Source organism: Engraulis encrasicolus, chromosome 23 (assembly GCF_034702125.1).
Source record: "Engraulis encrasicolus isolate BLACKSEA-1 chromosome 23, IST_EnEncr_1.0, whole genome shotgun sequence".
Classification (NCBI taxonomy): Eukaryota; Metazoa; Chordata; class Actinopteri; order Clupeiformes; family Engraulidae; genus Engraulis; species Engraulis encrasicolus.
The window spans coordinates 37,224,759-37,249,078 of record NC_085879.1 but is presented as its reverse complement, the minus strand read 5'-3'; the positions used below and the strand labels follow the sequence as shown (position 1 = coordinate 37,249,078).

The 24,320-nt window shown below is 41.8% G+C and overlaps 1 protein-coding gene across 1 annotated transcript; it reads right to left on the bottom strand.

The window, feature by feature from the left end:
• Positions 1–135: 135 nt before the first annotated feature.
• On the bottom strand, positions 136–23,067 carry LOC134440370 (sideroflexin-5-like). The gene is made up of 14 exons (XM_063190424.1): positions 22,838–23,067; positions 17,533–17,601; positions 14,736–14,813; positions 14,493–14,519; positions 13,970–14,024; positions 13,616–13,641; positions 12,781–12,834; positions 10,855–10,911; positions 8,230–8,295; positions 6,968–7,058; positions 3,739–3,854; positions 3,069–3,154; positions 1,826–1,943; positions 136–1,099 (listed from the first exon to the last, which is right to left on the bottom strand). The coding sequence occupies exons 1-14, from the start codon at positions 22,892–22,894 to the stop codon at positions 1,022–1,024; spliced, it is 978 nt and encodes a 325-aa protein (XP_063046494.1). The 5' UTR covers positions 22,895–23,067; the 3' UTR covers positions 136–1,021.
• Between the last annotated feature and the right edge of the window lie 1,253 nt (positions 23,068–24,320).

Below are 24,320 nucleotides of genomic sequence, written 5' to 3'. Positions count from 1 at the left end.
CCGGTGGTGAAAAAGGGAAATGTTTTTTTTTTTAAAATGTACAGGGAAAAAAATCCTACATGAACTAAGGAAATAGTTTACCAAAGTAAATAAATAAATACACATGGACTTGAAAGTATTTACCGGGTATATATATTTCCTTTTATTATTACTTTAACTATTTGCATTGCAAATATCATTCAATGCTTTAAAAATTAGCAAATAACTTTTACCAATACATTACCATGGTATTTAAATATTAAAAACAAGTTATAGATTTTGTTATAAATGTTAAATTTTACAAATTAACAACAACAATATGCAATTCATGTTAATTCTGTACGTCATATAAGCCTACTAAATTTTACTTGCACGCAGTCAGCATTTGTCCTAAATGGTCATCAAAGCACAATAAATAATATCACACTTAGGCTACATTACAGGCACAAGATACAGAAAAAAATATTATTTCACAGAAAAGATTTCAGCTAGTACTGAAGCCAATGTAATATGCGAAGCCCATGCGACCAAAACATTTTTTACATGGATATTGCAGTATTATCAGATACATTTTTTCTTTGTATAATTTCCATATATCAGTATTACGTAATAGAAATAAATCTCAAAACAGGTAGGAAACTTAATTAATTTGACCAATGTCTGGTCTATAAATCTATAAATAATTGGCACCTCTGTTTAAGTTACAGCAGTAAGTATCAAAGTAGAAGAAACAAAATTAGAGATATGTTCCCTTTTAGAATGTTAGAAGTTCCTAAGATACGTGTATATTGCAGTGCGATTGAGACCCTGGATTAAGTTAAAACAACTCATAATTCATCAGTTTTTTTTACCATAAAGTATTGCTTTAGGGCTACAAAACAAACCAACAACAACAACCTCCAAGTAAGAAATAAGAACTGTTCAGAATAAACAGATGCTCCCTTTCCAGTGCTAGATTCACATGTGATGATTGGCTACACATTGTGAGATCCATTTGTTCCATTTGTGTGTGCATTTCTGTTGCGGTCGTCAGCAGTCGCCTTCACAGTCCCTTGTTGTAGGTCACCACCTTACAGTCTGTTGCCATGGCGATCTCCGGCTCAAGGTGAGAGACCTCAATCTGAGGAGCGCAAGCGCAGAACACAAACTGTCATGCATGTGCATTCTGTATTGAAACTCGTCTGTATTCATTTCCCTTCAGGTTTTTTTCATAATGTACGCTCCAAACTGTTTATTTCTTTAAAATATAGGGTATTTGGGTGCGAGCAAAGAGATTTGTGTATTGTATTTGTTGAATTGGGCATCATCCCTCACTCAGCTTGCAGGTGCATCACAGTGAGACAGACATCACTGGAAAGGAGAGGCTGGAGCACACTGCAGCTTAGTTTTCAAGACTTTATTTTGTGCAGACACCCGACTAACGTTTCGGTGTTGCTACACCTTCTTCAGAGCGACAGTGTGCAGTGTGCTCCAGCCTCTCCTTTCCATATTTGTACAGTTCTTGTAGAAAAGCTAATCCCCTAAATGCTAATCCACTAAAAAAAAGAATTTAACTCGAGAGTGCAGCTTTTCTACAAGAAATGTTCACTTCCCTTCAACCTTGACCATGGCCATCTTCATGTCATAAAACTATCATGAGCCTTAACATGAGCAAACAACCTCACACTGGATATACATACACATCCACTGATTCACACACTCTCACCAAGCTCAGGCAGCAACAAGTACCCAGACTATAGAGTCATTTGATATTTTCCATCTCTCTCTCCTGCACACACACACACGCACGCACGCACGCACGCACGCACGCACGCACGCACATACTCTCTCTGCAGTAGTAGAGTACCTGAGACATCTGTGGGAACAGGCTGATGGCCAGGGGCAGGGAGAGGCCGAAGATAGCCAGGCACACGAAGCTGTGGATGGGCAGCATCATACGGCGGTTCGCCTGGAGGAGGGGCAGCCTGAGGAAAGGATACACATATGAATTCACACACACACACGCACACACACACATGCACACACAGGCATACACGCGTGCACACACACACACACACACACACACACACACAGGCAATCAGGCATGCATGCACACACAGACACAGACACAGAGACAGACACGCACACACATACACACATACACACGCACATACACACACACAGGGAGGAAAAAGAAAAGGAGAAAGAAGAACAGAGGAAGCGAGTGTGAAAAAAGTTTCAGTTCACAACATTTCAGTTCTCAACAAAGATATTTAACAATGGATTTTAATGAGAGACACGATTACAGGTTTCAATGCCACAGGTCATTAGCAGTGGAATCAGCACAGCAGCAGCATGCCTCATTGACTTGCATGCTGCACAATATAAGGCCTGAAAGCATCACTTCCATCCTCTCTCTCTCTCTCTCTCTCTCTCTCTCTCTCTCTCTCTCTCTCCCTTCCCCTCTCTCTCTCTCCCTTCCCCTCTCTCTCCCTCTCTCTGTCGCTCTTGCATGCTGCACAATGTAAGATCTGAAAGCATCACTTCCATCCTCCCTCTCTCTCTCTCTCTCTCTCTCTCTCTCTCTCTCTCTCTCTCTCTCTCTCTCTCTCTCTCTCTCTCTCTCTCCCTCTCTCTGTCTCTCTTGCACGCTGTACAATATAAGGCCTGAAAGCATCACTTCCATCCTCTCTCTCTCTCTCTCTCTCTCTCTCTCTCTCTCTCTCTCTCTCTCTCTCTCTCTCTCTCCCCATCTCTCTACCTCTCTCTCTGTCTCTCTTGCAGGCTGAACAATGTAAGGCCTGAAAGCATAACTTCTCTCTCTCTCTCTCTCTCTCTCTCTCTCTCTCTCTCTCTTGCATGCTGCACAATATAAGGCCTGAAAGCATCACTTCCATCCTCTCTCTCTCTCTCTCTCTCTCTCTCTCTCTCTCTCTCTCTCTCTCTGCGTGACAAAAATAAACACAGAGAGGCATGGGGGGCATGTACTGATCAATATCCACAGCATGCACCCTTTTCCCCTCAATCAGGCTCATCAATGCACACACGCTACGCCTTTCCAAACAACACCACAACGCCCGCCGCGTCACGTGGAGAGAAGATGGTCGTACTTTTCGAGGTAGGCCATGATCATTGGCGGGAGGACGAAAATGGGCAGCGGCAGGACCACGCGCGTGAAGGCTGTCTCCATTATCGCCTGTGGAGATGGAGAAGGCAGATAAAAGCAAGCAATGATTTGATTGTTTTGGGCAATTTTGTAGGCAAAAACGGAATATACTGATATACAGTAGGGAGGGAAAGGGAGAGAAAGAGATTGAGGGAGGGAGGGAGAGAGAGAGAAAGAAAGAGAGAAAAAGAAGGACTAGAGCAGAGTAGAGTTATTTTATTGATCCTGCACACAGACGTTAAAGGCAGATCAAATAGGCATGCTACGCCACTCTGCATACTGTATTACATTACATTACACTTAGCTGAAGCTATTACCCAAAACGACTTAAAAGTCATTTACAGGGTATTGATTACAGTCCCTGGAGCAATGTGGGAATAGGTGTCTTGTTCAAGGGCACTTCAGCCATGGATGGAGGTGTAGGGAGAGGCAAAGATGGGATTCAAACCTGCAACCGTTTGATCTTAAGACCACCAAACCCTTAGGCCACGGCTGCCTCAATTAACTAACCTAACTGGCCGGGGAAATGATGGAGAGATCGAGGGACAGCCAGAGACAAAAAGAGAAAAACACAACAAAAAATCCTTAGAATGAATTCTAAACGTTATACTAACATGTTTGGCAGCAATGCGTGAAGAGCCGACCACGTTTCCGTTGTTGTCCATTACATCGATACCCTCGGAGAGCTCATTGTGCCGCATCAGGCCCACGTTACAGATGTTGGCACTGGCTGAGGAGAGAGGGAGAGAGAGAGACAGGGGGAGGGGGGAGAGAGAGAGAGAGAGAGAGAGAGAGAGAGAGAGAGAGAGAGAGAGAGAGAGAGAGAGAGAGAGAGATCAGATCACTGTGCCGTATCAGGCCCACTTTACAGATGTTTGCACTGGCTGAGGAGAGGAGGGTTAGAAGGTTGAGGTGCTGTGTTAATTGAGTTGAGAGAGAAAGAAAGAGAGAGAGAGAGAGAGAGAGAGAGAGAGAGAGAGAGAGAGAGAGAGAGAGAGAGAGTTACTGTGCCTCATCAGGCTTAGACCTACGTTACAGGTGTTGATGCTGGCTGAAAGGGTGGGATGAGGACCTGCGTCAATTAATCCAATTTAATTCATTGTATTTTACAATGCAATATCACCATTGACCATGGTCTCAAAACAGAGACCGGTGGGGAGAGAGACGGTAAGAAAGGACGAAAGAGACAGAGAGCGAAGAGAGAAAAAGAGAGAGAGAAATAGTAAGACAGAGATAACAAGAGAGAAAGAGAAAGATAGAGATAACGAGAGGGAGAAAGAGATAGCAAGACAGAGATAACGAGAGGGAGAGAGGGAGATAACGAGAGAGAGAGAGAGAGAGAGAGAGAGAGAGAGAGAGAGAGAGAGAGAGAGAGAGAGAGACGTTACAGATGTTGGTGCTTGGTGCTGGCTGAGGACAGGAGGGTTGGATCAGGAACTGCGTTGATTAATTCAGTTCAATTAATGGTGAAGTGCAATATCACAATTAACCATGGTATCAAAATAGAGAGAGACTGAGGGGGAGAGAGGGTAAAAGGGTAAACGACACATTGGGGAGGGACAGAGAGAGAGAGAGAGAGAGAGAGAGAGAGAGAGAGAGAGAGAGAGAGAGAGAGAGAGAGACGGAGAGAGTCAGACAGAGAGAGAGAGGGTCAGACAGAGAGAGAGAGGGTCAGACAGAGACAGAGAGAGAGAGAGAGAGAGAGAGAGAGAGAGAGAGAGAGAGAGAGAGAGAGAGAGAGAGAGAGAGAGAGAGAGAGAGAGAGAGAGAGAGAGAGAGAGAGTCAGACAGAGAGAAGGAGAGATCCCCTCAGTGATCTTACATGTTACAGATGTCAGCTCTGACTGGGGAGGGGTGGGATGAGAAGCTCTGTTAATTACTGTGTCATTGCTCTGACCTCCACACAACAAGCATGGCTAATGGGCAAAATGGACCCTGAAAGAAAATACACTGCAATATACTAGCTTGTGAAATCTGCTAGTCTGAGATAGTGAAAGGAAAAGATCTCTGTAATGTCATGGGAATGTTGTTATGATTTAGTTGCAAAGAATACGTCCGCCGGCAGGCCCATCTGCAATAAGAGGCTACACTTGCATGTGGATGCCTTGGTCTTCAGGTAGATGTACTAAAAATCCTCTTTCAGGAGATGTATTATCTGGTAAGAAGAAAAGCTGTACTATGTGCCTGCATGAGAAGTATAACTCGCATAACTTGTATCTATTATAAAGCAGCAGGAGTAGATTTTCTATCTTAAAATACCGCCCTTGAAAGCAATTCATCAGGTAATGTCATCATGGCTATAAATTAAAGGGACACTGTGCAGGAAATGGTCAAAAAAGGTATGGCAACTATGCTGCTCATTCTGCCTATTGCCAAATTTGATCTTTATATCAAAGTTTACTAAGTAATAAACAAACATTTTCTAGTATGGTCCAAGTAGAGTCATTTTTGCAGCTGAAAATGGCTATTTTTGTAAATGGCGGACCATGGAGAAGATCCCCCTTCATGTATGAAAAGTGCAATTTTCCAGTCATAATGAATACTTAGAATTAGATGGTGTTGGTAAGTATTCATGAAAAAGGTGACAATAGTGAATGGGCAGCATGAATTCTGGAAATAAACAACTAAAAATCTCACACAGTGTCCCTTTAATGAATGAGATGAGGCTGAAATCAAACACGCTTGCAGTGCAGAGTTGATTTAAAATGCTGTTAGGACATTTCAAATGCCATTAGGACTAGTTTTAAATATAATGCACAGAAGGGAAGGAACCTTATATCCATGTATCGTTCGCAAAGGGAAATTGATATGCCAGTGAATGTAAATCGATCATGACATACATACATTAAGTCATCTAATGGGGATTTGGATATTATTGAATGAGTGTAACTGTAAATCACATTCACATTTCACCGTAGACTGTAGATTTTTCTGGAATTCACTACAGTGAATGTCGTACTCCTCCAGTGAAAGTGAACCTATTGAACTCAGGTCTTGCCATGTATGCATGTGCAGTAGGAGGCCGTCTCAGAAATAAAGGTACAGAACTCGTCGCTGTGGCAGTACCCTCAAGGGGAGTCCATTGCGTCGCTTGGTTGGTACCTCAAAAAAAAGGTGACAGATGCACATTGGTCGACATTGCAAGAAACTAAACACACCTCTTTTTTTGGGGTACCAATCAAGCAACGCAATGGTACTCCCCTTGAGGGTACTGCCACAGCGACGAGTTCTGTACCTTTATTTCTGAGAGTGTACTAGGTACGTATGCATTATGTTATGCGACAGCTACTGTAGCCTACATGTACTGTAAATCCAAGGCAAATTTTCCTCGGGACAAAAACTGCACTATGCTGTATTTACAACATCTTCTTTCAATTTTATAAAACCACATTAAATTAAACATGACAACTAATGAACTAATATGTAGAAAAATAGTACGTGAGAACCATTAGTACATGAGAACCATACAGAGAGAACGATTGAAATGATAGCAAGTTATGCTAAAATGCCTAGCAAGCATAAAGACTACCCATCAGCATGACAGATGATTCATTAAACAAACCAAAGAATGACAAACGATTTGCACAAAAAGGATCATGCTTCTAATGCTAGTATTTGTACTTATGTGCTATGTATGTTGCCAGGTAGCCTCTTACTGCAGATGGGGTCGCTGGTGGGTCTATTCACTATTTGCTGAAAATACTCAACTACATCATCACAACATCGCTATGACAGCACTGAGAGCCTTAAGTAACAGATTAAGACATTGCCATTACAATTTTACTGACAGTAAGGTTATAACATAGGCTCTGCGCTAAGCGGTTGAATACAAATATAACATACCCACTGCTGGGAAGGGAATAAACCTCTGAATGATAAGGCGAGTGGCTGGGCTGAACTTGCTGGATTTCTGAATAAGGATGTTGAGCCCCACCTTCATGTTAACAAGTCAGACACAGTCGAACACACACACACACACACACACACACACACACACACACACACACACACACACACACACACACACACACACACACACACACACACACACACACACACACACACACACACACACAGACACATTAAATTTAGTTCAGAATTCTCCATTTCAGTCACATGACACAGGATATGTAAGGGATAACAGCCGACGAGGTGACCAGTTTGATGAAGCTAATTGTGAGGTGGAGGCTTAGAACTCCAGCGACGAGCGCAGCGTGGAGACTAAGTTGCCTTCTCCAAGACATTAACTTCATCGAACCAGTCAACTTCTAAGGCCGTTATCCCGCTTATTTCCTGTTAGGGTAGGATACTTTTTAAAAACCTATTATTGTCTGTTAACCCATTTTGTCCTAAGCCTTTTTGGGAAAGGGTGCCCTCTGCGTGTTCATTCAGCTTTAACTTTACCCACATTTTTTTAAAAAAACAGCTCAAATCTCAAGAACCTGAATGCAGCGTATATGTGTCTCCAGGACACAATGGGTTAAGTTGTAGGAATCATGCCAACTGCACCAGAATCGAATAATCTACACAGATGCTTCTCTACCGGACACATTTAACTTCATGCATAGATTAGAATCTTTGTTTGTAATGATGACGGTGTGATTGTTTAATTTTGGGTAGATCATGCGCATGATTCCTACGTTATCCCTTAGATAGGGCATACATTTCGACACTTCAACAGAGTTCAACCCTCACACCAGTAATTGTTTTTCTAATGGCATGAACAAATGTTAGCAATTGTGTAAAATTGCACACATTTTTCAATAAATCTTTTCAGTTTTGCGTTTCCAGGTCCTCAGTACAAATGTATGTACACTGTAAAACGTTGCAAGCCAGGTAAACGTAAAAAACTAAGTTGCCCTGCCGCCTTAAGTTCGTAAGTTAACTCAACTTGAGGCTCAACTCAACTCAACTCAACTCGAGGCTTTCTCAAGTGGAGCTAACTCACAAACTTATGGCAGCTTTTTTTTGTTTGTTTGTTTATCAGGCTACAATGTTTCACAGTGTAGTGTGAGGGATGGTAAAACCAGGCTAAGTATTTTTATGCATGATGTGATAAATAAAATCATTTTAAGAAGTGTGTGTGTGTGTCAGGTGAGACTCACTGCAATGGAGACAGCGCTGCCGACCGCTCCAGCATACCCTTGCAAGAACTTAGACGTTGGTGTGGGCTGAAAAAAGTTACAGGATCGTATTGTTGAATGTACCAGCAGATGAAAACTATACTACTCATACTATTACTACTAGTAGTAGTAGTATTACTACTGCTCATCATCATCAGCAGCAGCAGTAATAATAATAAACCATAATAATACTACATGCGATGCACAATTCATATACAGCATTCATATAGCACAATGCATCATCATCATCATCATCATCATCATCATCATCATCATCATCATCATCCTCATCCTCAATTATAACCATACTGCATACTGCACATACTGCACATACTGCACATGAAGCACAATTCAAATACAGAATTCATATAGCCCAATGCATACCCGGGCTTCAATACATGGCACATCTGCTCAAAGATGAAGTGCAGATGTAAACAAAAGTACTACTGCTACTCATCATCATCATCATCATCATCATCATCACCATCACCATCAACATAATAATAATGCACACAATGCACAATGCATAGTGTATTTACAGCATTCAGACTGTACTACATATCCATATATGACACACTAAACTCTAGCCACCACAGTCATACTGCACTGCACTGCAGTATATTTCTTCAAAGACGAAGAGCTGTAGCTCAGGAGGATGTGTGCCATATGCCATGTGCCAGGCAGGCAAACCGACATCCTGCTCCCCCAAGGACACAAGAGAGAGAGAGTGATCGCTCATATGAAACTAAAACTCTCCTGTCGCTCTAGTGAGACTCCAGCTGTTTGAAGCCAATTGACCTGGAAAAACCCTGAAGCACATCAAAGACTAACACAGAGATGGAGTAAAGAAGCACGCTGTGCAGTCAGTGTTGCAAGTCTTACATTTCACAATCTTATCATGTGCGACAAGGTGAAAAGACTCATATTTTGACGTGTTACTGTCAAAGACACTACTGTATGCGTCAAAACTTAACTCTAGGCCTACATCGATTGTGTTACTTTAAATCAAGCCAAAATTACATTGAAGAGAATGGGTGATTTTTTTATGTTTCCTGTTCTGTTTTGTCTGGTGTAGTGAGTTCAATTAACTACCCTAGGAACTAGTTGTTACAGCAGAAAAGTCTGTGACTTCCAGTGTGGTTCCAGGGTAAGTCTGCATTTTTTTTCACCGATACAATATGTTATTTTTATAAACATAGTTTGGGAGGAGGCCTGCAGAGTGATTGGCAGCTGTCATTACCTGATCCCGCCTTCGCTGAGATTTAATCCCTACTGTTCCTTTCACCTCTCATGCACGAATGCTTCTCAAATTCTCCCAAGACCTCCCCCTACTCTACGCTATATGCTAGCGCATCTCAAGCTACATAATCTATACTTCAAGAATCCCAGGACCATGGCCAGCAACCATATATGCCAAACATGCTTACTGCACTACACCAAGCACACAAGGGCTAACTAATGAAAAGACTGCTACATTGATCAGTGGGCCTCTGACTCTGTTCCCTCTGGGGTTCATCTGATACTGCATAATAGAAATTATATGTATAGAAATGGTTACATAGATACAGAAGTGGAGTTGTGAAATCAAAGCAGGGGCGATGGTTAGAAAAGGTCTCTGATTATCGGGGGTTCAGAAAATGTTGAAAATGTAGTTGTTAAAAGTGCGATTTCAACACAATATGTGAAGAAGGGATGCCTGTTTTAGAACAGGATGATTTTTGACCATTTTAATAGAGGGGGATGATTTTAGACCATTTTCATTGCAGCTACAACTCGAGCCCTACATAGATAGGATGTTTATTGTCCTTGCAGAAATTTGGGTAACACTTTATTTTAGGGATACATCTATTAGCACTAATACATACAATGTGCCTGTATAAGTAACTTGTAAGGCATGTACAAAGCAAAATCAAACATTTGTTAGGCATGTATTCGCAAATGTCTTGTTCATGCACAATAAGGGATTTATTACCAATTTAACCTTAGTAAGGACCTAGTAGGCCTTAGCGTTTGCTTAGTACATGCCTTACAAGTTACTTATGCAGGCATTAACATTGTATGTATTAGTGCTTATAGATGTATCCCTAAAATAAAGTGTTACCCAAATGTATTCTGTGCCATTCACAGGTGCAGCGTGTCTGATACCTGGACTGCCCTACAAAGCAAAAAGGCAGTAACTGCATTGCTGTTTAAAATGAGTTTACTTTACTTTAGTTTACTTTTATTTCTTCAGGACATTGCATATTAATGAACATATACATACATGTACATATATGTAAATATGCCAGATTGTAGCCCAAGGGCTAATTTCCATCTGGTGTCCAAAATAGGCAGGCTAGATGTAGATGAGTTACTATGACTTTAATGTCATACATAGCAAAGTCTAAAGTTAAACAAAATGATTGATCTTCAAAAAAGGTGGCAATATAAAGTAACAAAACTGTCACATGCCAATAATCTCCCCAAAACCACTTTTACTGGATTGGGGTATCATTTTAAAGTCAACTGACTCAGTTTTGAGCTCTGCACAGTTACTGTCTTTTTGCTTTGTAGGGCAGTGGAGCTCTCCATATCTACATAGTACAGTATGAGACATCAGATTTTTACCTTGGTGGCATTGCGGTTTGCATAGTTCACACAGGCGTTGTGGCTCTGGTTCAGCCACTGTAGGAAAACAAGATATTGGTCATTAGCATAGCCGGCCAATGTGCTTTCGCGCTCATAAATGCTGTTGTTTTTGCTGGTGTATACCTATATACGCAAAAACATGGCTACAGTGAGTATCTACCGGTATATATGGCGTATGTAAGTGATGATATGACACATAATTTGTCTTGATCAGTCTAATAAACGTACCATCCAACATGGTCATCTGTTTACAGTAACATACGTACATGCACAGACACACATACTCCACACACATACTCCACACACACACACACACACACACACACACACACACACACACACACACACACACACACACACACACACACACACACACACACACACACACACACACACACACACACACACACACACACACACAGAGTGTGTAATAATGCCATGTTGCCATGTTAATTACAGTTAGTTTTATCTAATTTGTATTCTCAGACCTCCATCTGTTAGTCTACCCATGTGGTGTGCAAAACGATCTGTGTGTGTGTGTGTGTGTGTGTGTGTGTGTGTGTGTGTGTGTGTGTGTGTGTGTTTATAGAGTGGAAAAACAGCACCGTCTGCTAAGTCCCAAGGCAATCATGAGAGAAGCACAATCTTACAAGTATGCACGTTTACCTTGAACCAACAGTACTGTATATTGGTTTGCTATTACAATATATTTGAGTAGGTATGCCTGCTGCAAACATCAATATGTAGATTTTGAGGACGTGCAACGTTCCTTTCACAAATAACACTTCAACTAGTGTGTATAATTAGGCCTTAGGCCTGGCCCATGCTTGCTGCAGGATGTGCATGCGTTCTGCGTGCAGGAACACATGGTTACATGGTACACACAGATGCGTGCATATGGTGCCATATTGACAGAACCGCGAGGGGCGCGGTATACTCAAACAATGGTGGAAAACATTGTTGAGAACCGCGTTGGCTATCTGCCCCTTAGATCATTGGTTCCCAACCTTTTTCTTCAGGGACCCATATTTTTACCATTGTAAGCTTTGGTGACCCGCCCGCACGAGAGGGAGTCACATGATACCCTCTGTTTCCTGCGAAAACTCATTTTAGTTATCATTCTATTCCTCAATTCGTCTTTGGTCAAATATAGAATAAATGTTTAATGTAGCACTTACAATGTGTTGCTTCTATGCATTTATTAGTTAAATGCTTTGTCTTTTATTCAACATGGGCTATATATATTTAAAACGAAACCCATTAAAAAAATCAAGAGGGCTTCACGACCCCCCGTGGATCTTTGGTGACCCATAGGTTGGGTCGCGACCCATAGGTTGGCTATCTGCCCCTTAGATGATATCTCCAGTACCGTGCAAAGTGCTCCGGTCGTCCTGAAGCAAGGATGTGCAATCGGCCACACATGGTTGCATGCGTAATCTACAGCACACAGTATGCATTTCTCCGGCCTTAATGACATGACAGAAGTGTCATCTCTGGTCAGTTAGTATGCTATGTTTGTGTGACATCTGTGAACTTAGACGAAAAAACTAAGATCACTTAGTTTGCTACCAACACTAGCTATCCAATGACATTATATATACTAGAAACACTGAAATCCTGACAAGGCAAATAGGCGTCATAGACTGGATTACAAGTTGAGACAAAATAAATACATTTTACAGCTCGAATCGTGTTAACAGTTAGCAGTCCTTCCTACTTTCAAGTGTGTATCTGTATCTTTTTTTACATAATGCAAGATGCAATGCCTAATACAAAGCAAAGCTGTAAGAATACACAAGGTGTGCTCTCAGCCTGTATGTAAAGTTTAATTTCCCAAATGACCTCTGATACTTAAATGGTTATCTATTAACTGCTACAGTGACAATTATTGTCTGTGTTTCTCACCTGCCAAACTACAGTTGAGCCCAGTGTCTGATTTGGGAGCAAAAGGCCCACCACCTAAACGGGAGAAGAACAAATAAGAACCCATTCACGAAAAACTACAGTACATGCACACATTTATATGCAAATGAATCACTTTCACTGTGTTTAATTGGCCCTGCTGTACTATAAATAACATTTTGAGTTGGCCTGATAACAGAAAATAAGGATCGGAAAATGCAACATAAATAACCTACTGAATGCATAGACGGCAGATTAAGAAACAGCTTGAAGAAGACACTCTACAGCAGGCCTACATTAACAATTTACCACACAGATGGATGGGATCGTGAGCAAAAGAGCGAGTGTGTGTGTGTGTGTGAGAGAGAGAGAGAGAGAGAGAGAGAGAGAGAGAGAGAGAGAGAGAGAGAGAGAGAGAGAGAAAGAGAGAGAGAGAGAGGAGAGAGAGAGAGAGAGAGAAGAGAGAGAGAGAGAGAGAGAGAGAGAGAGAGAGAGAGAGAGAGAGAGAGAGAGATGGTGATAGATGGACCAATATACAGACAGTAATTCATCCCCAAACAAACTCACACCAAGCAAACAAAAACAGAGACAAACCTGCTGTAACCGTAGCTTCCTTTAAAGCTATAACACTGCGGTAATCAGTATCCAATCACTAGCTGAATTACAGATCTAGCTCATTGCTGAAGCACTCTTCTAATACAAAATAATTTAGGAGACTATACAAGAAATATGTTCTTCAGAGATGATGCAAGATGCACTGGATGATATTTGACATTTAATCAACATACTGACTGATACAGTAGATCATAACGCCTCTGTGAGGAGAGTGTGAACTTACTATCGGTGTTCCAAATGGGACATAGCCTGCCCAGGAGGAGAATGAAAACAATAAAGTCACAGAAATAAAACCAAAATGCAAAAACACAAGCATAGTTATAGGGCCATAATAACACTTGAGACTGTATTGCAATGAGAGTATATAATATCAGTCGGCACAAGAAAACAAACTGTGTTACAACAAATGTGTTAAATATGTTAAATACAAAAAAAATAATAACCATACATCAAAATACGTATGGAATGAGTATTATGACTTATAAATATGAGCATAAAGTGAGTCAATCATGCAGGTACCTTACAGTACGTATGTGTAATGACTGAGTATTAGAGAGTCAAAAATGAAAAAAAATACCTGACATGCGAAAAGGCATAAAGATCTTTTCCCCTGTGTCAGGATGAATGATTGCCTGCGTTCAGACAGATGACAACCTCAGAGGGCAAACCATGGCTAGCAGTGACTGTCAAACGCCACCCCTGTTTGTTTGGTTTTGTTTGACAGTGTCAGTGTGTTTGTAGTCTTTCAAAAGGCAACAAGGCTGTGTTGGGCTTGTGAACGAACGTGTGGTTTGTGTGCCTTTTGAGTGTAACCAAGACATCCCTCAGCATGGTTATTGCATGTCTAGCACGTGCGATAACATGCTCAGGAAACAGCACTGTTTTGGATGGAATGTACTGTATCCACGAGAAAAGACAACAACAACACCTCATCACCTCAAGTTTTACTTTGTCTGACAGTAGACCATTTAATATAAATATGTTGTGTATGACAGCAAGCACTTGAAGCACTGCCTGCAAACATTTCTGTGCAAGTGATTTTACAACAACAACCAAAAAAAAACAACAACAACAAAAAACAATGTGGTTTCTGCCCTTACCTGCTTGACCTTTTGTGCTTCCCACAGCTTTGAACACACAAGGGAGAAATATCAAAGAAAAACTGAAATGAAGTTTAATGTAAACAATTGTAAAAATATTTTTTTACTTCTTTTACCTACAGTACATCAAAATAGTTGTAGTGTAAATAATAGATGTAGAGTTAAATATTACGCCGTGGCTTTGGTGTTTACATTGACAGTGACAGATGAAGCTGACAGTGTAACTCTAAATGGAAACTATACCTGTGAATCAGTGACGCCAGGGGAGAGACGGCCACTCTTAAAGTCGTCGAGGAGCTTAACACATTCATTGAGTCGACTCTGAAAGAACACAGAGAGAAAATACATGAGAATCAGTGCTGATGTTCCTCAAAGAAAATCGTTTTTGCGCACGTAGGTGCAGGAGGGGGTCCTTTTCCACATTTTCTTGAAAGCTAGCTGAGCATTGTGTCTGACTAATTTTGCTTCAGTTCAGTTCTTTGTTATTAACAAAACCTCCACTTCAACGAGAGATGTAGCCCCTTAATGTGCACGTACCTCCAGTGGCACGCTGTAATAGTCATTGAAATGTAACTACCACAGCACTACAATACTATGACACAACACAGGCCCTTTAGTAATGCACCACGACTTGGTCATTACCATACTGGTAACAACAAATGTATAAAGCTGCGTCTTAAGGGGTTAATGACTGTTAATGAGGATGCAGATTGAACTCTAGCCTCTATGATGCTCACAGGACTGGGCTACATCAGCATTCAGGCTGGGCTACTTCTACGAGACTAAACCCAAAGATGACAGGCAGGGGTGTAGCTGGAAATTCTGGGACCTATGGACTCAGCTCCAATGCCCTCCACAACACACACACACCTCATTTACATGATACTGGCCTCGTTTACGTGACGATTTTAATTGCTAAATAATAATTTAGAATTATATAGTTCAGCCAAGTTTACATTGCATTTTCATTTAATTCCAAATTGTGACGTGTTTACATGATGTTTTCAAAGTGGAATTAAGTTTTATTCAGAATTAATTAAAACCATTGATGTGTAAAAAAAAACCCGTCCCCATTGGGGCCTGCCCAATACATGGGGCTCTGGTGACTCAATTCCACTTTACCCGCTTCTTCAACACCAATGATGACCAGAATCTGAATACTCTTTATACTTTTTATTGTGGTGTGTAAATATGACTTGCGCAGTGCCTCAGTCTAAGTTTGCCTCAGTTTCTGTGCCACATTAAAGGAGCAGTCCACCCTTTTTTTGATTTTCACATATTTGCAGTATTTCCAAGCATTGTTCATGAATGTGCATATCATTTTCTTCTCAGTGCTTCAGCCCTTAGATGTATTGGATCAGAATTATTAGCATATCTTAGCATAATCACTGAAAGTAAATGGGGGGCATTAGCATCAAGGCACAAGTGATCACAGGACAGGATTAAATAGCTGTTTTGCACTCTGGTGAATTTCATATTAATTACCTCCGCCAGGAGGTTATGTGATCGCCCGAATTTGTGTGTGTTCGTCACGCTGCTATTACCTGTGTGTTCGTCACGCTGCTATTACATGGCCTGTGTGTTCGTCACGCTGCTATTACATGGCCTGCCACAGGGCGCGCAGGGCGCGCAAGGACCACTGAGGACGGCTCTGTGAGGAGGAGCCCTGAGCTGGCGTACCTTCACGCAGCCACACCGGGGCAGAGCATTGAAGTGAAATTCTTACCGCAGTCAAAATCGCTATCAAAAAGCAGCCTTAGCTACAGCCTCGCAGATCGTTTAAGTTCACAATGCTGTCACAAAACATTCATATGAAATTAAGCTCACAGAAAGGCGCGCGCGAATTGCGTTAGTCCGCAGTGATTTGCTGCTTCCCCAATCCCCGCGCACTGAAGCCATCAGCACTACAAAACATTCCATAGACTAGTTCCTACACTTCATAACGAATGAACGCTGGAGATGCGGCGAACAGTGATTTTCAATACGAAATAGCGAGCAGGCCCGGGTGCCGATCATCTGCCCGCAGCGCCAAGACCAACTCGCCCTCATGAACGGATTCCCAGGTAGGAGGAACTTCTCCAACAAGTGTAGTGTCGGGGTAGGCATGATTCCGCTAGCTGCGACCAGTCGAGTAGGCATGTCTCTCGCTAAGCAATTGCGTTTGTAGCACAACGTTGGTGTCACGATATTGAAACAGCTAGACATGATACAAGTGGATTTACCTCTCAAAAGTTTGTTTAGCCTTGCGAAATAGCCCAAAACAATAACTGACACTCCACAACCATCCATGCACTGCCACTGGATAAGGGGATTCTTGGACATTTCTGATTCAATAATTAAGTGAACGGCTCAAAGTAGCCCTACAGTATGTTGTCTTGTTGGGTTGGGGACCGCTGCACTGCTGTAGAATATGTAGCCTACTATGGGTGTTGGCCAATGAAAATTGTGCTTTTAATTTTTTATTTTGTTTTAGATGGTAGCCTAATGAAAGGCATGCTGCCAATCATCAACAATGTGACTAATATGTAGCAATGAGCATTGGCAAATCACAGAAGGCATAGGCTATAGCATGAACAATCACTTTGCCAATATAAAATAATCAAAGGTGAACTAAACAGTCCACAGCTAGAGGACATGGAAATGATAAAAGAGACAGAGAGAACTGTAATTGGGTTACAACTTGACGGTTCAATTACCTGAACACAAATGCTATGTAGCCTATAGGCCTAAATACATGAAACCACATCATGACTCTATACCTATGTCCAAAACGAACTGAACTTCCTTGGCGGAGGTCTGCGTTCTCTGAATGCATTTTTTTAAAGTGTTTTATAAGTACATTTGATGATGTTTTGTTTGCCCCCGCCCCCAAAGACTTGCATTGCTACGCTTAATTTGGCTATACTGTTAAACTAGGCAATGGAAACACATAGACGAAAATTATATGCACATTCATGAATAATGCTGGGAAATACTGCAAATATGTGAAAATCAAAAAAGGGTGGACTGTTCCTTTTTGGTGATGTGAGAATCTCCATACCTCTGAAACAAAGAGTGTGCTGGGGTCGATGATGTCAATGAAATGCTTCAGCCTCCCCAGAAATGTGCTCTGTGGAGAGAAACACCAGTTAGTTAACGACACTAATAATAATGAGCTACATCGTTTTGCTACAATGTGCACAATTTGTACAATGTGAAATGTGAAACTTCTAAACATGAAGCGTCTTCAAAATCCACAGAGCAGTAGAATACATTGTATTACAGTACATACAACCTTTTGCAAAAAAAAAAAACCAACAACTTCAACGTCATCACCATACGTATCTCTCGTGTGACAGGAACCACCTCAGCGTAACAGTAAGGAGCTTCGTTGAACATTGTTCCCTGTTTGTCGTCTCACATCTTTGTTTGATGATGATGGTGATCTTTTTAATTACATTACCGCAGCACAATGGTTTCTTGTTATAGCAATCTCAGCATGTAATTTCATGGGTAATTAGCTCACAGCTGGAATCTAAAGAACACATTCTTCACTTGTGCTATTCAAGAGAGATGCTCACAACGTAACTCTCAGCAGCCTTCTGGTGTAGATGGGATCGCTAGCGATGCGACTCGCTGTTTGTTGAAAACAATCAACTACATCATAACAGGACATTACCAATAGCCTTAAAGGTGCACTGTGTAATCTTCTCAGTAGTTAATTTCCAGAATTCATGCTGCCCATTCACACATATTACCTTTTCCCTGAATACTTACCACTATCATCAAATTCTAAGTATTCACTATGACTAGGAAAATTGCACTTTTCATGCAGGAGGAATTTCTCCATGGTCCGCCATTTTGAATTTCCAGATATAGACATTTTTAGCTGCAAAACTTGCTGTACTTCAGTTATACTTGTAATGTTATTTTAATACTTAGTAAATATTCATGAAAACATCAAATTTGGCAATAGGCTGCACAGTTTCAATGACTGGCATATTTGCAATACCTATTCGGGCTTCCATCCCACAGTGCATCTTTACCTAGCAGACTTGGCCATTTCCATCTTGTAATAACAAGCTTATAACAGAGGGCCTGCATGAAATCCTTCAAAGACTTCAGACTGTTCACTGACACCAACACATTTTTCTTTCAACGAATCCACAAGCTGACGTGACATACCATACACTTGCACTTTGAACCATGCGCTTGCAGGTTGTTATTTATTTATTTATTTATTTATTTATTTACAACAATGCATTTTGCATTTTAATTGAATCAGGAATGTAATGTCACTTCTGCTGTAATTCTATAACTACTTGTCACTCCACTGCATCTTCACATCTTGTCTGTATATATGTTTTATGTTTATATGTCTACACTGTCCCTGTATTATTTATTTCTGTGTATAGCTGCGTACTCCTCCTAGAGTCCATGTTTGTATGTGTCATGTGTCTTGTACTTTATATGCTAAGACACCCATCTTTCTTTTAAACTGCAAAACTAGTTTACCTACGGGTAGGCCTAGAAATAAAGCAAACTGAACTGAACTGAACTGAACTGAACTGATACATTATCGGGTCTGTGAGAATAATCAATCATAATGAGAATCTTAACTCACTAAAAATGCATGATGTATGTGTGTACAGTGAGCTTGCGAAGTGAGCTACATTCATCTTTTTCACGCCTATCCCAAGCTGATGTTACATGATAGGATTTCATGAAAATAATGATCAATCACATGGAGGAGGAGTTACATCGCATTAAAATGGATACTGTATGTGCAGTAGTAAGCTCGCAAAGTCAGGTGTATCCCATTTGTCTCAGTCAGATTCTACACCGTGGCACAGAACGGAGCATATGAGGACTGTAACGATATTGTATGAAATCGAGAAATCGCGACACACAGAGTCATGATACTGTATCGAGATACAAGGAGGTAGTATCGTGATACGCCCTTTTAAAGTTTCGTTGTCAATCAGTCCCAAAAACAACCACATGATATGAAGTGATATTTCTTCCGAGCTTCAATCATTATTATATTTAAACTTTTACTAGCCTCTTGTAACCTATTCTACCAATAAACATGATAGTTTTTATTCATAATTTTATTTTAGCTTGTGAAATCGTGGGGTGTATCGAACCGTAGCTCATCAATCGGGATAAGAACCGAATCGTGAGTTGAGTGTATTGTTACAGTCCTAGAGCATATGAGGACTCCCAGACTGAACACCCTGGCTGGCCATGACAATCTCTCTGTAGCCCATCCAATTAGCTTCCCTCACTTCAGTTTGGTGGTCAATACTTCTCAGCTGCAACCTCCCTTTCCTTCTTGCTCTCTCTCTCTCTCTCTCTCTCTCTCTCGCTCTCTCTCACGCACACACACACACACACACACACACACACACACACACACACACACACACACACACACACACACACACACACACACACACACACACACAAGCACACACAAGCACACACAAGCACACACTCCTTCCTCCACCCCCTCCTGGTCTATTCCTTCTTCTGTGTGTGACAACAATACCATCTGCAGCGGGAGCCAAGAGTTAGAGCAGTGTCTCTCAACCGGGGTGCCATGGCCCCTCAGGGGTGCCTCACACCCCCCTCAGGGGTGCCGTGGAAACATGGCTGACAGTATGTGAAACTGACCTAAATAAATAAATAAAGTCTGTAATATAATATATACTTGTCTAAATTATTAAATGAATGCTTATTGCTTAGTCAGTGGAATCTTTCATCTACCATTTACGCACAATAAAGTAAATTTAGGTCACCCCAGTATGGCCTACACATAGCCTGTCTGAGATAAAGCTGCAACTTCAAACGCAGGTTTTGTGACGTCTCCAAATGTGTTACTTTTCTAAGCTTGTGTGGTATCAGATGCAATGCCATGGTACGGCCTGTCAGTTTGGCGTGTGTTGAGATTTTTCATGAAGTGAAAGGGTGCCTCGCCTAAAAAAAAAAATTGAGAAACACTGAGTTAGAGAAACCCAGTGGACGAACGCACGGGTTGCTAAGAGTGTACTTGGCAACCGCCTTGGACCAAACATGGCGGCTTGCTTCAATCAATTGCCTTTTTAACTAGTGTGCAGGCACAGGAGCGCCAGCTCTCTCTCTCTCTCTCACACACACACACACACACACACACACACACACACACACACACACACACACACACACACACACACACACACACACACACACACACACACACACACACACACACACACAATTTACACACACAGTGGGTAATTCTTCCTCTGAAGAATGGGGTCGTTCTGTCTGTGAGAGGGAAATAAGGTCCTCCAGGTGTGCCAGAGCTGTGCCAGTTCCTCCACTACCTTTGGCTCACCTCTGAGCATCAAGTCCGCACACTTAAAATCCCTTTTGTGGTATTTTATGATGAAGACTGTTGAGGTCGAAACGTAATCCTGCCATGAAATAATAAAATACAACAAAAAGGATTTTAAGTGTGCGGAATTCTCACTTTGAAAACTACAGTTGGTCTTAGCTTAGTCTGCATCTTTCCATGGGATGCGCACAATCCTCTCCTTCTCCTCTGAGTATGAGCAGAGCAAGCTCCATTCGAAAGGTCCTATCGTTCATTTTCGGTTATTTTAATCAGGATAGTGTGTGTGCAGCGTCACGTGGGAACATCGCAGCTGCTGTGTGTGGGAATGTGTTATCTCTCTCTCTCTCTCTCTCTCTCTCTCTCTCTCTCTCTCTCTCTCTCTCTTCTGTGTGTGTGTGTATGTGTGTGTAAGCGAGACAGAGAGTGAGAGCATTGCATGGAGACAGACAAACAGAGAGAGAGAGAGAGAGAGAGAGAGAGAGAGAGAGAGAGAGAGAGAGAGAGAGAGAGAGAGAGAGAACATGCAGACGGTGCAAGAAAGAGGGTTTTAATTATGCATGTGTTTCGGATCCCTGGAGACCACACAGCTCTGGCAGCCCAGCACTGATACAGCGGTGGAAGGAGACAGTGTAGTACAACCCCCCTATTCCACAAATGGGAGGTTTTCGCTGTTACAGCGCAATATCTGTCTCCAAATAAACCACCACCAATGCAAACAGAGACTGTATATCTAACTGTTTGAAAGAGGGGCACACATTTGCAATAGGGGATTGAGATTCTATTTTTTGCTATGTTGTATTTGAAAAGACGTGAGACTCTCATTTACCAATTGTTGTCAATTGCCTCCTTGGTTGGGATCATCAACAACAAATATTTCTATTTAATAGGCAAATGTAGGCCTATTTTTTAGGGATCAAAGAGAGGAATGTTATCATAAATGATCTGATCTGAATTGCAGCAGTGAATATTTATGGAACGTTTGTCCTCCTATCCTTACACATGTTATGTAGCAGCCTATACATCCTCCAAGGTCTATCGTTAGGCATGGCTGCTGCAATAACAGCAAGCAACCATTGCATCTCAGAAGATCCTCCAGCCCAGTTAGACTACAGAGATCACTGGTCCAGTCCAATCAGCCCTTCTAAGTGATGGATGAATTTGGACCAGTGAGCGAGCTGTGTGGAATGGTAGCCCGTGCATCCATGGTAGGCTACTGTAGCCCATCTAATCTGTGTATCTCATTTAATCTATCACATGGGGAATTTGATGTCCCCGCGACACACTAGCGTTGCAATTTGCTTTTCTAATTATAGACAGAGGAGTCCAGCAGACTCGAGTCGGAGGCGTTTCCATGGAGTCTACTCTTCGCGATGGTATGATGATGACCGAAGTGCACTTTAGTGTGGTACACATTTACAGAAGATCTGAACGATATGGACAGCGAGCCTATTAATCTTACATGCTGCTCTGTGGACTTGACCCAGCTCTTAAAACATTTGACAAAGCCGAAAGATTGACCTAGTAGTGGGGGAAAGAAAACAATGGCAAAGTGACTTTGGGAAGCAAATCGGACACGGTCTCCAATGTTGAGTGGGTCCTGATGTTGAGGGCGTTAAAGTTCACATCTCCACTTCATAAACATAAAAAGCAACTTGCCATGTTAAGAGCACAATGGCTTCCTTTGACCAGGGAAAAAAACTAATGAACTCTACAATTATTGTTTGTTAACTTGATGAAAATGCTTCCATTAGATTCATTAGATTCCGCCACTGCCCATTTAGTTGATTACGCATCGGTGGTTATCGTAACACAGCAATTACATTTGTTATGGCATAATGACTCTCTGCAACTTTCGATGGGTAGTTGCAAAAACAGCGCACTGCGCTCCGAATATTTATTTCTGCTAAACTGGGAGTTGTTTGTAAGCATCCGAGTATACAATGCACGTTGCATGCAAGAAAACACCCCAAAAGCTGGTTCAGCCTACCTGATCGTATCGCGGTCTTCCCAGCTGAAACGGCGGACAAGCTGCAGATTCCGCCATGGCAGTGCACCGACTGATTTTAGATAACGGAGAGTGTCATGGAAGGGATTTTTTTTTAAAGACTGAACTCCAGTGGCAAACAGTGAAGCAAGAACTGCTGCGACTCTTGGGAAATGTAGTGTTCGGTCACACTCAGCATGACCTACCCACATGGGGCCCAGACTTTGGTTTTTAGATGGGCAACACGGGACTTTGAGCAGCGGGTTGTGCTCGATTCAGAGCCAATTTTAGCGAGCCTGCCCACCTCCTATTCATCATCTCACAATGTGAAGGTACTTGTGAAGAACGCCAGAGGGCGCTGCCTTGCTCCATTTGAGCAGGTGCATCCGGATGCTGTCAATGTTGAGCTCCTTCTCTGAAATGTTTGGGCAGCATCCACAAAGTCATCATTGCTTTATGAATAAATAAACTGTATGTGTCCAAATTAGTATATATCCCTATATAGCAGTTCTTGTGCAACTTCATTAGGCCTATTACATTGTCATTGTTCTATGTGTATGATAATAATTTAAAAAAATGTTACAAAGATATGAAATAGACTAGATACTGTAGGCCAAGTCATGTAGCCTAAAACACTGTCACATGGGACAAACTTCATTTAAAATGTAAATATTTTACTTACTTGTATAAAATAGTATTAGAAATGAATGCAAACCTAATAAGACACTTTGTTGCCTGAAATGACTAAGGGGAAAGCCGACAGATGGCATTGGTCCTCCTCATTCATATGCACAGTTTTGGAGTCTGTTGCACAACAGAACCGGGGCCATGATCAAGGTATTTGGGGGCCCTGGGCAAAGAGGGACTGTAGGCCCCCCTTTTTACCATTCAAGCTATTAGGGATGCCACCCACCCCCCCTCCTCAAGAGAGGTGTTGATACCAGGATCATTTCACTTTTTTGGGTCATTGAATGTAGGGAAGTGCTATCCTGGTTCTCATCGACGGTGCATATGTGTACACAAACTACCGTCTGGTAGCAACATGCTCTTCTCGAGTCAGTTGCATTTATTGCAACTCACAACCAACAAATTCCTCCAAAATGTTTTCTGTTCATCCCTAAAGAGTCAATATAGTCTATAATCTGTCCTGAGACAGGGGTTCAGCTGGGGGCCCTAAACAATTACCTAGTTTGCTTGTCTGGTTGTGACAGGCCTGCCTGCCTCCCTGCGCAGCACAGCTAGAGTGAGTCACACAGCGGTGTCTCTGCAAGATGCTTCAGAGGTTGTGGAAGTTGTTGTAACCTCCGTGCTGACAGGTGGAGGGCGTCTAGTCATAAAGGTCACAGTGGGGAGAGCGCAGTCAGAGATTCTTTAAGTATAGAGATATGCCAACATAATAGGTTTCTATGGGCACCTAACGCGATCAGGTTCCGGTCTGCCTAAAGGGCCGTGTCATAATGCTCCTACAATGAATAGAACAGTCCTT

Excerpts from the sequence above, each read along its gene's own strand:
- LOC134440370 (XM_063190424.1), bottom strand. The coding sequence starts at position 22,894 with ATGGCGGAATCTGCAGCTTGTCCGCCGTTTCAGCTGGGAAGACCGCGA. Across the intron at positions 7,059-8,229 it reads GCAGCGCTGTCTCCATTGCA|GTGGGGCTCAACATCCTTAT; the intron begins GTGAGTCTCACC and ends GTTAACATGAAG. Across the intron at positions 1,100-1,825 it reads TGTTCCCACAGATGTCTCAG|ATTGAGGTCTCTCACCTTGA; the intron begins GTACTCTACTAC and ends TGCGCTCCTCAG.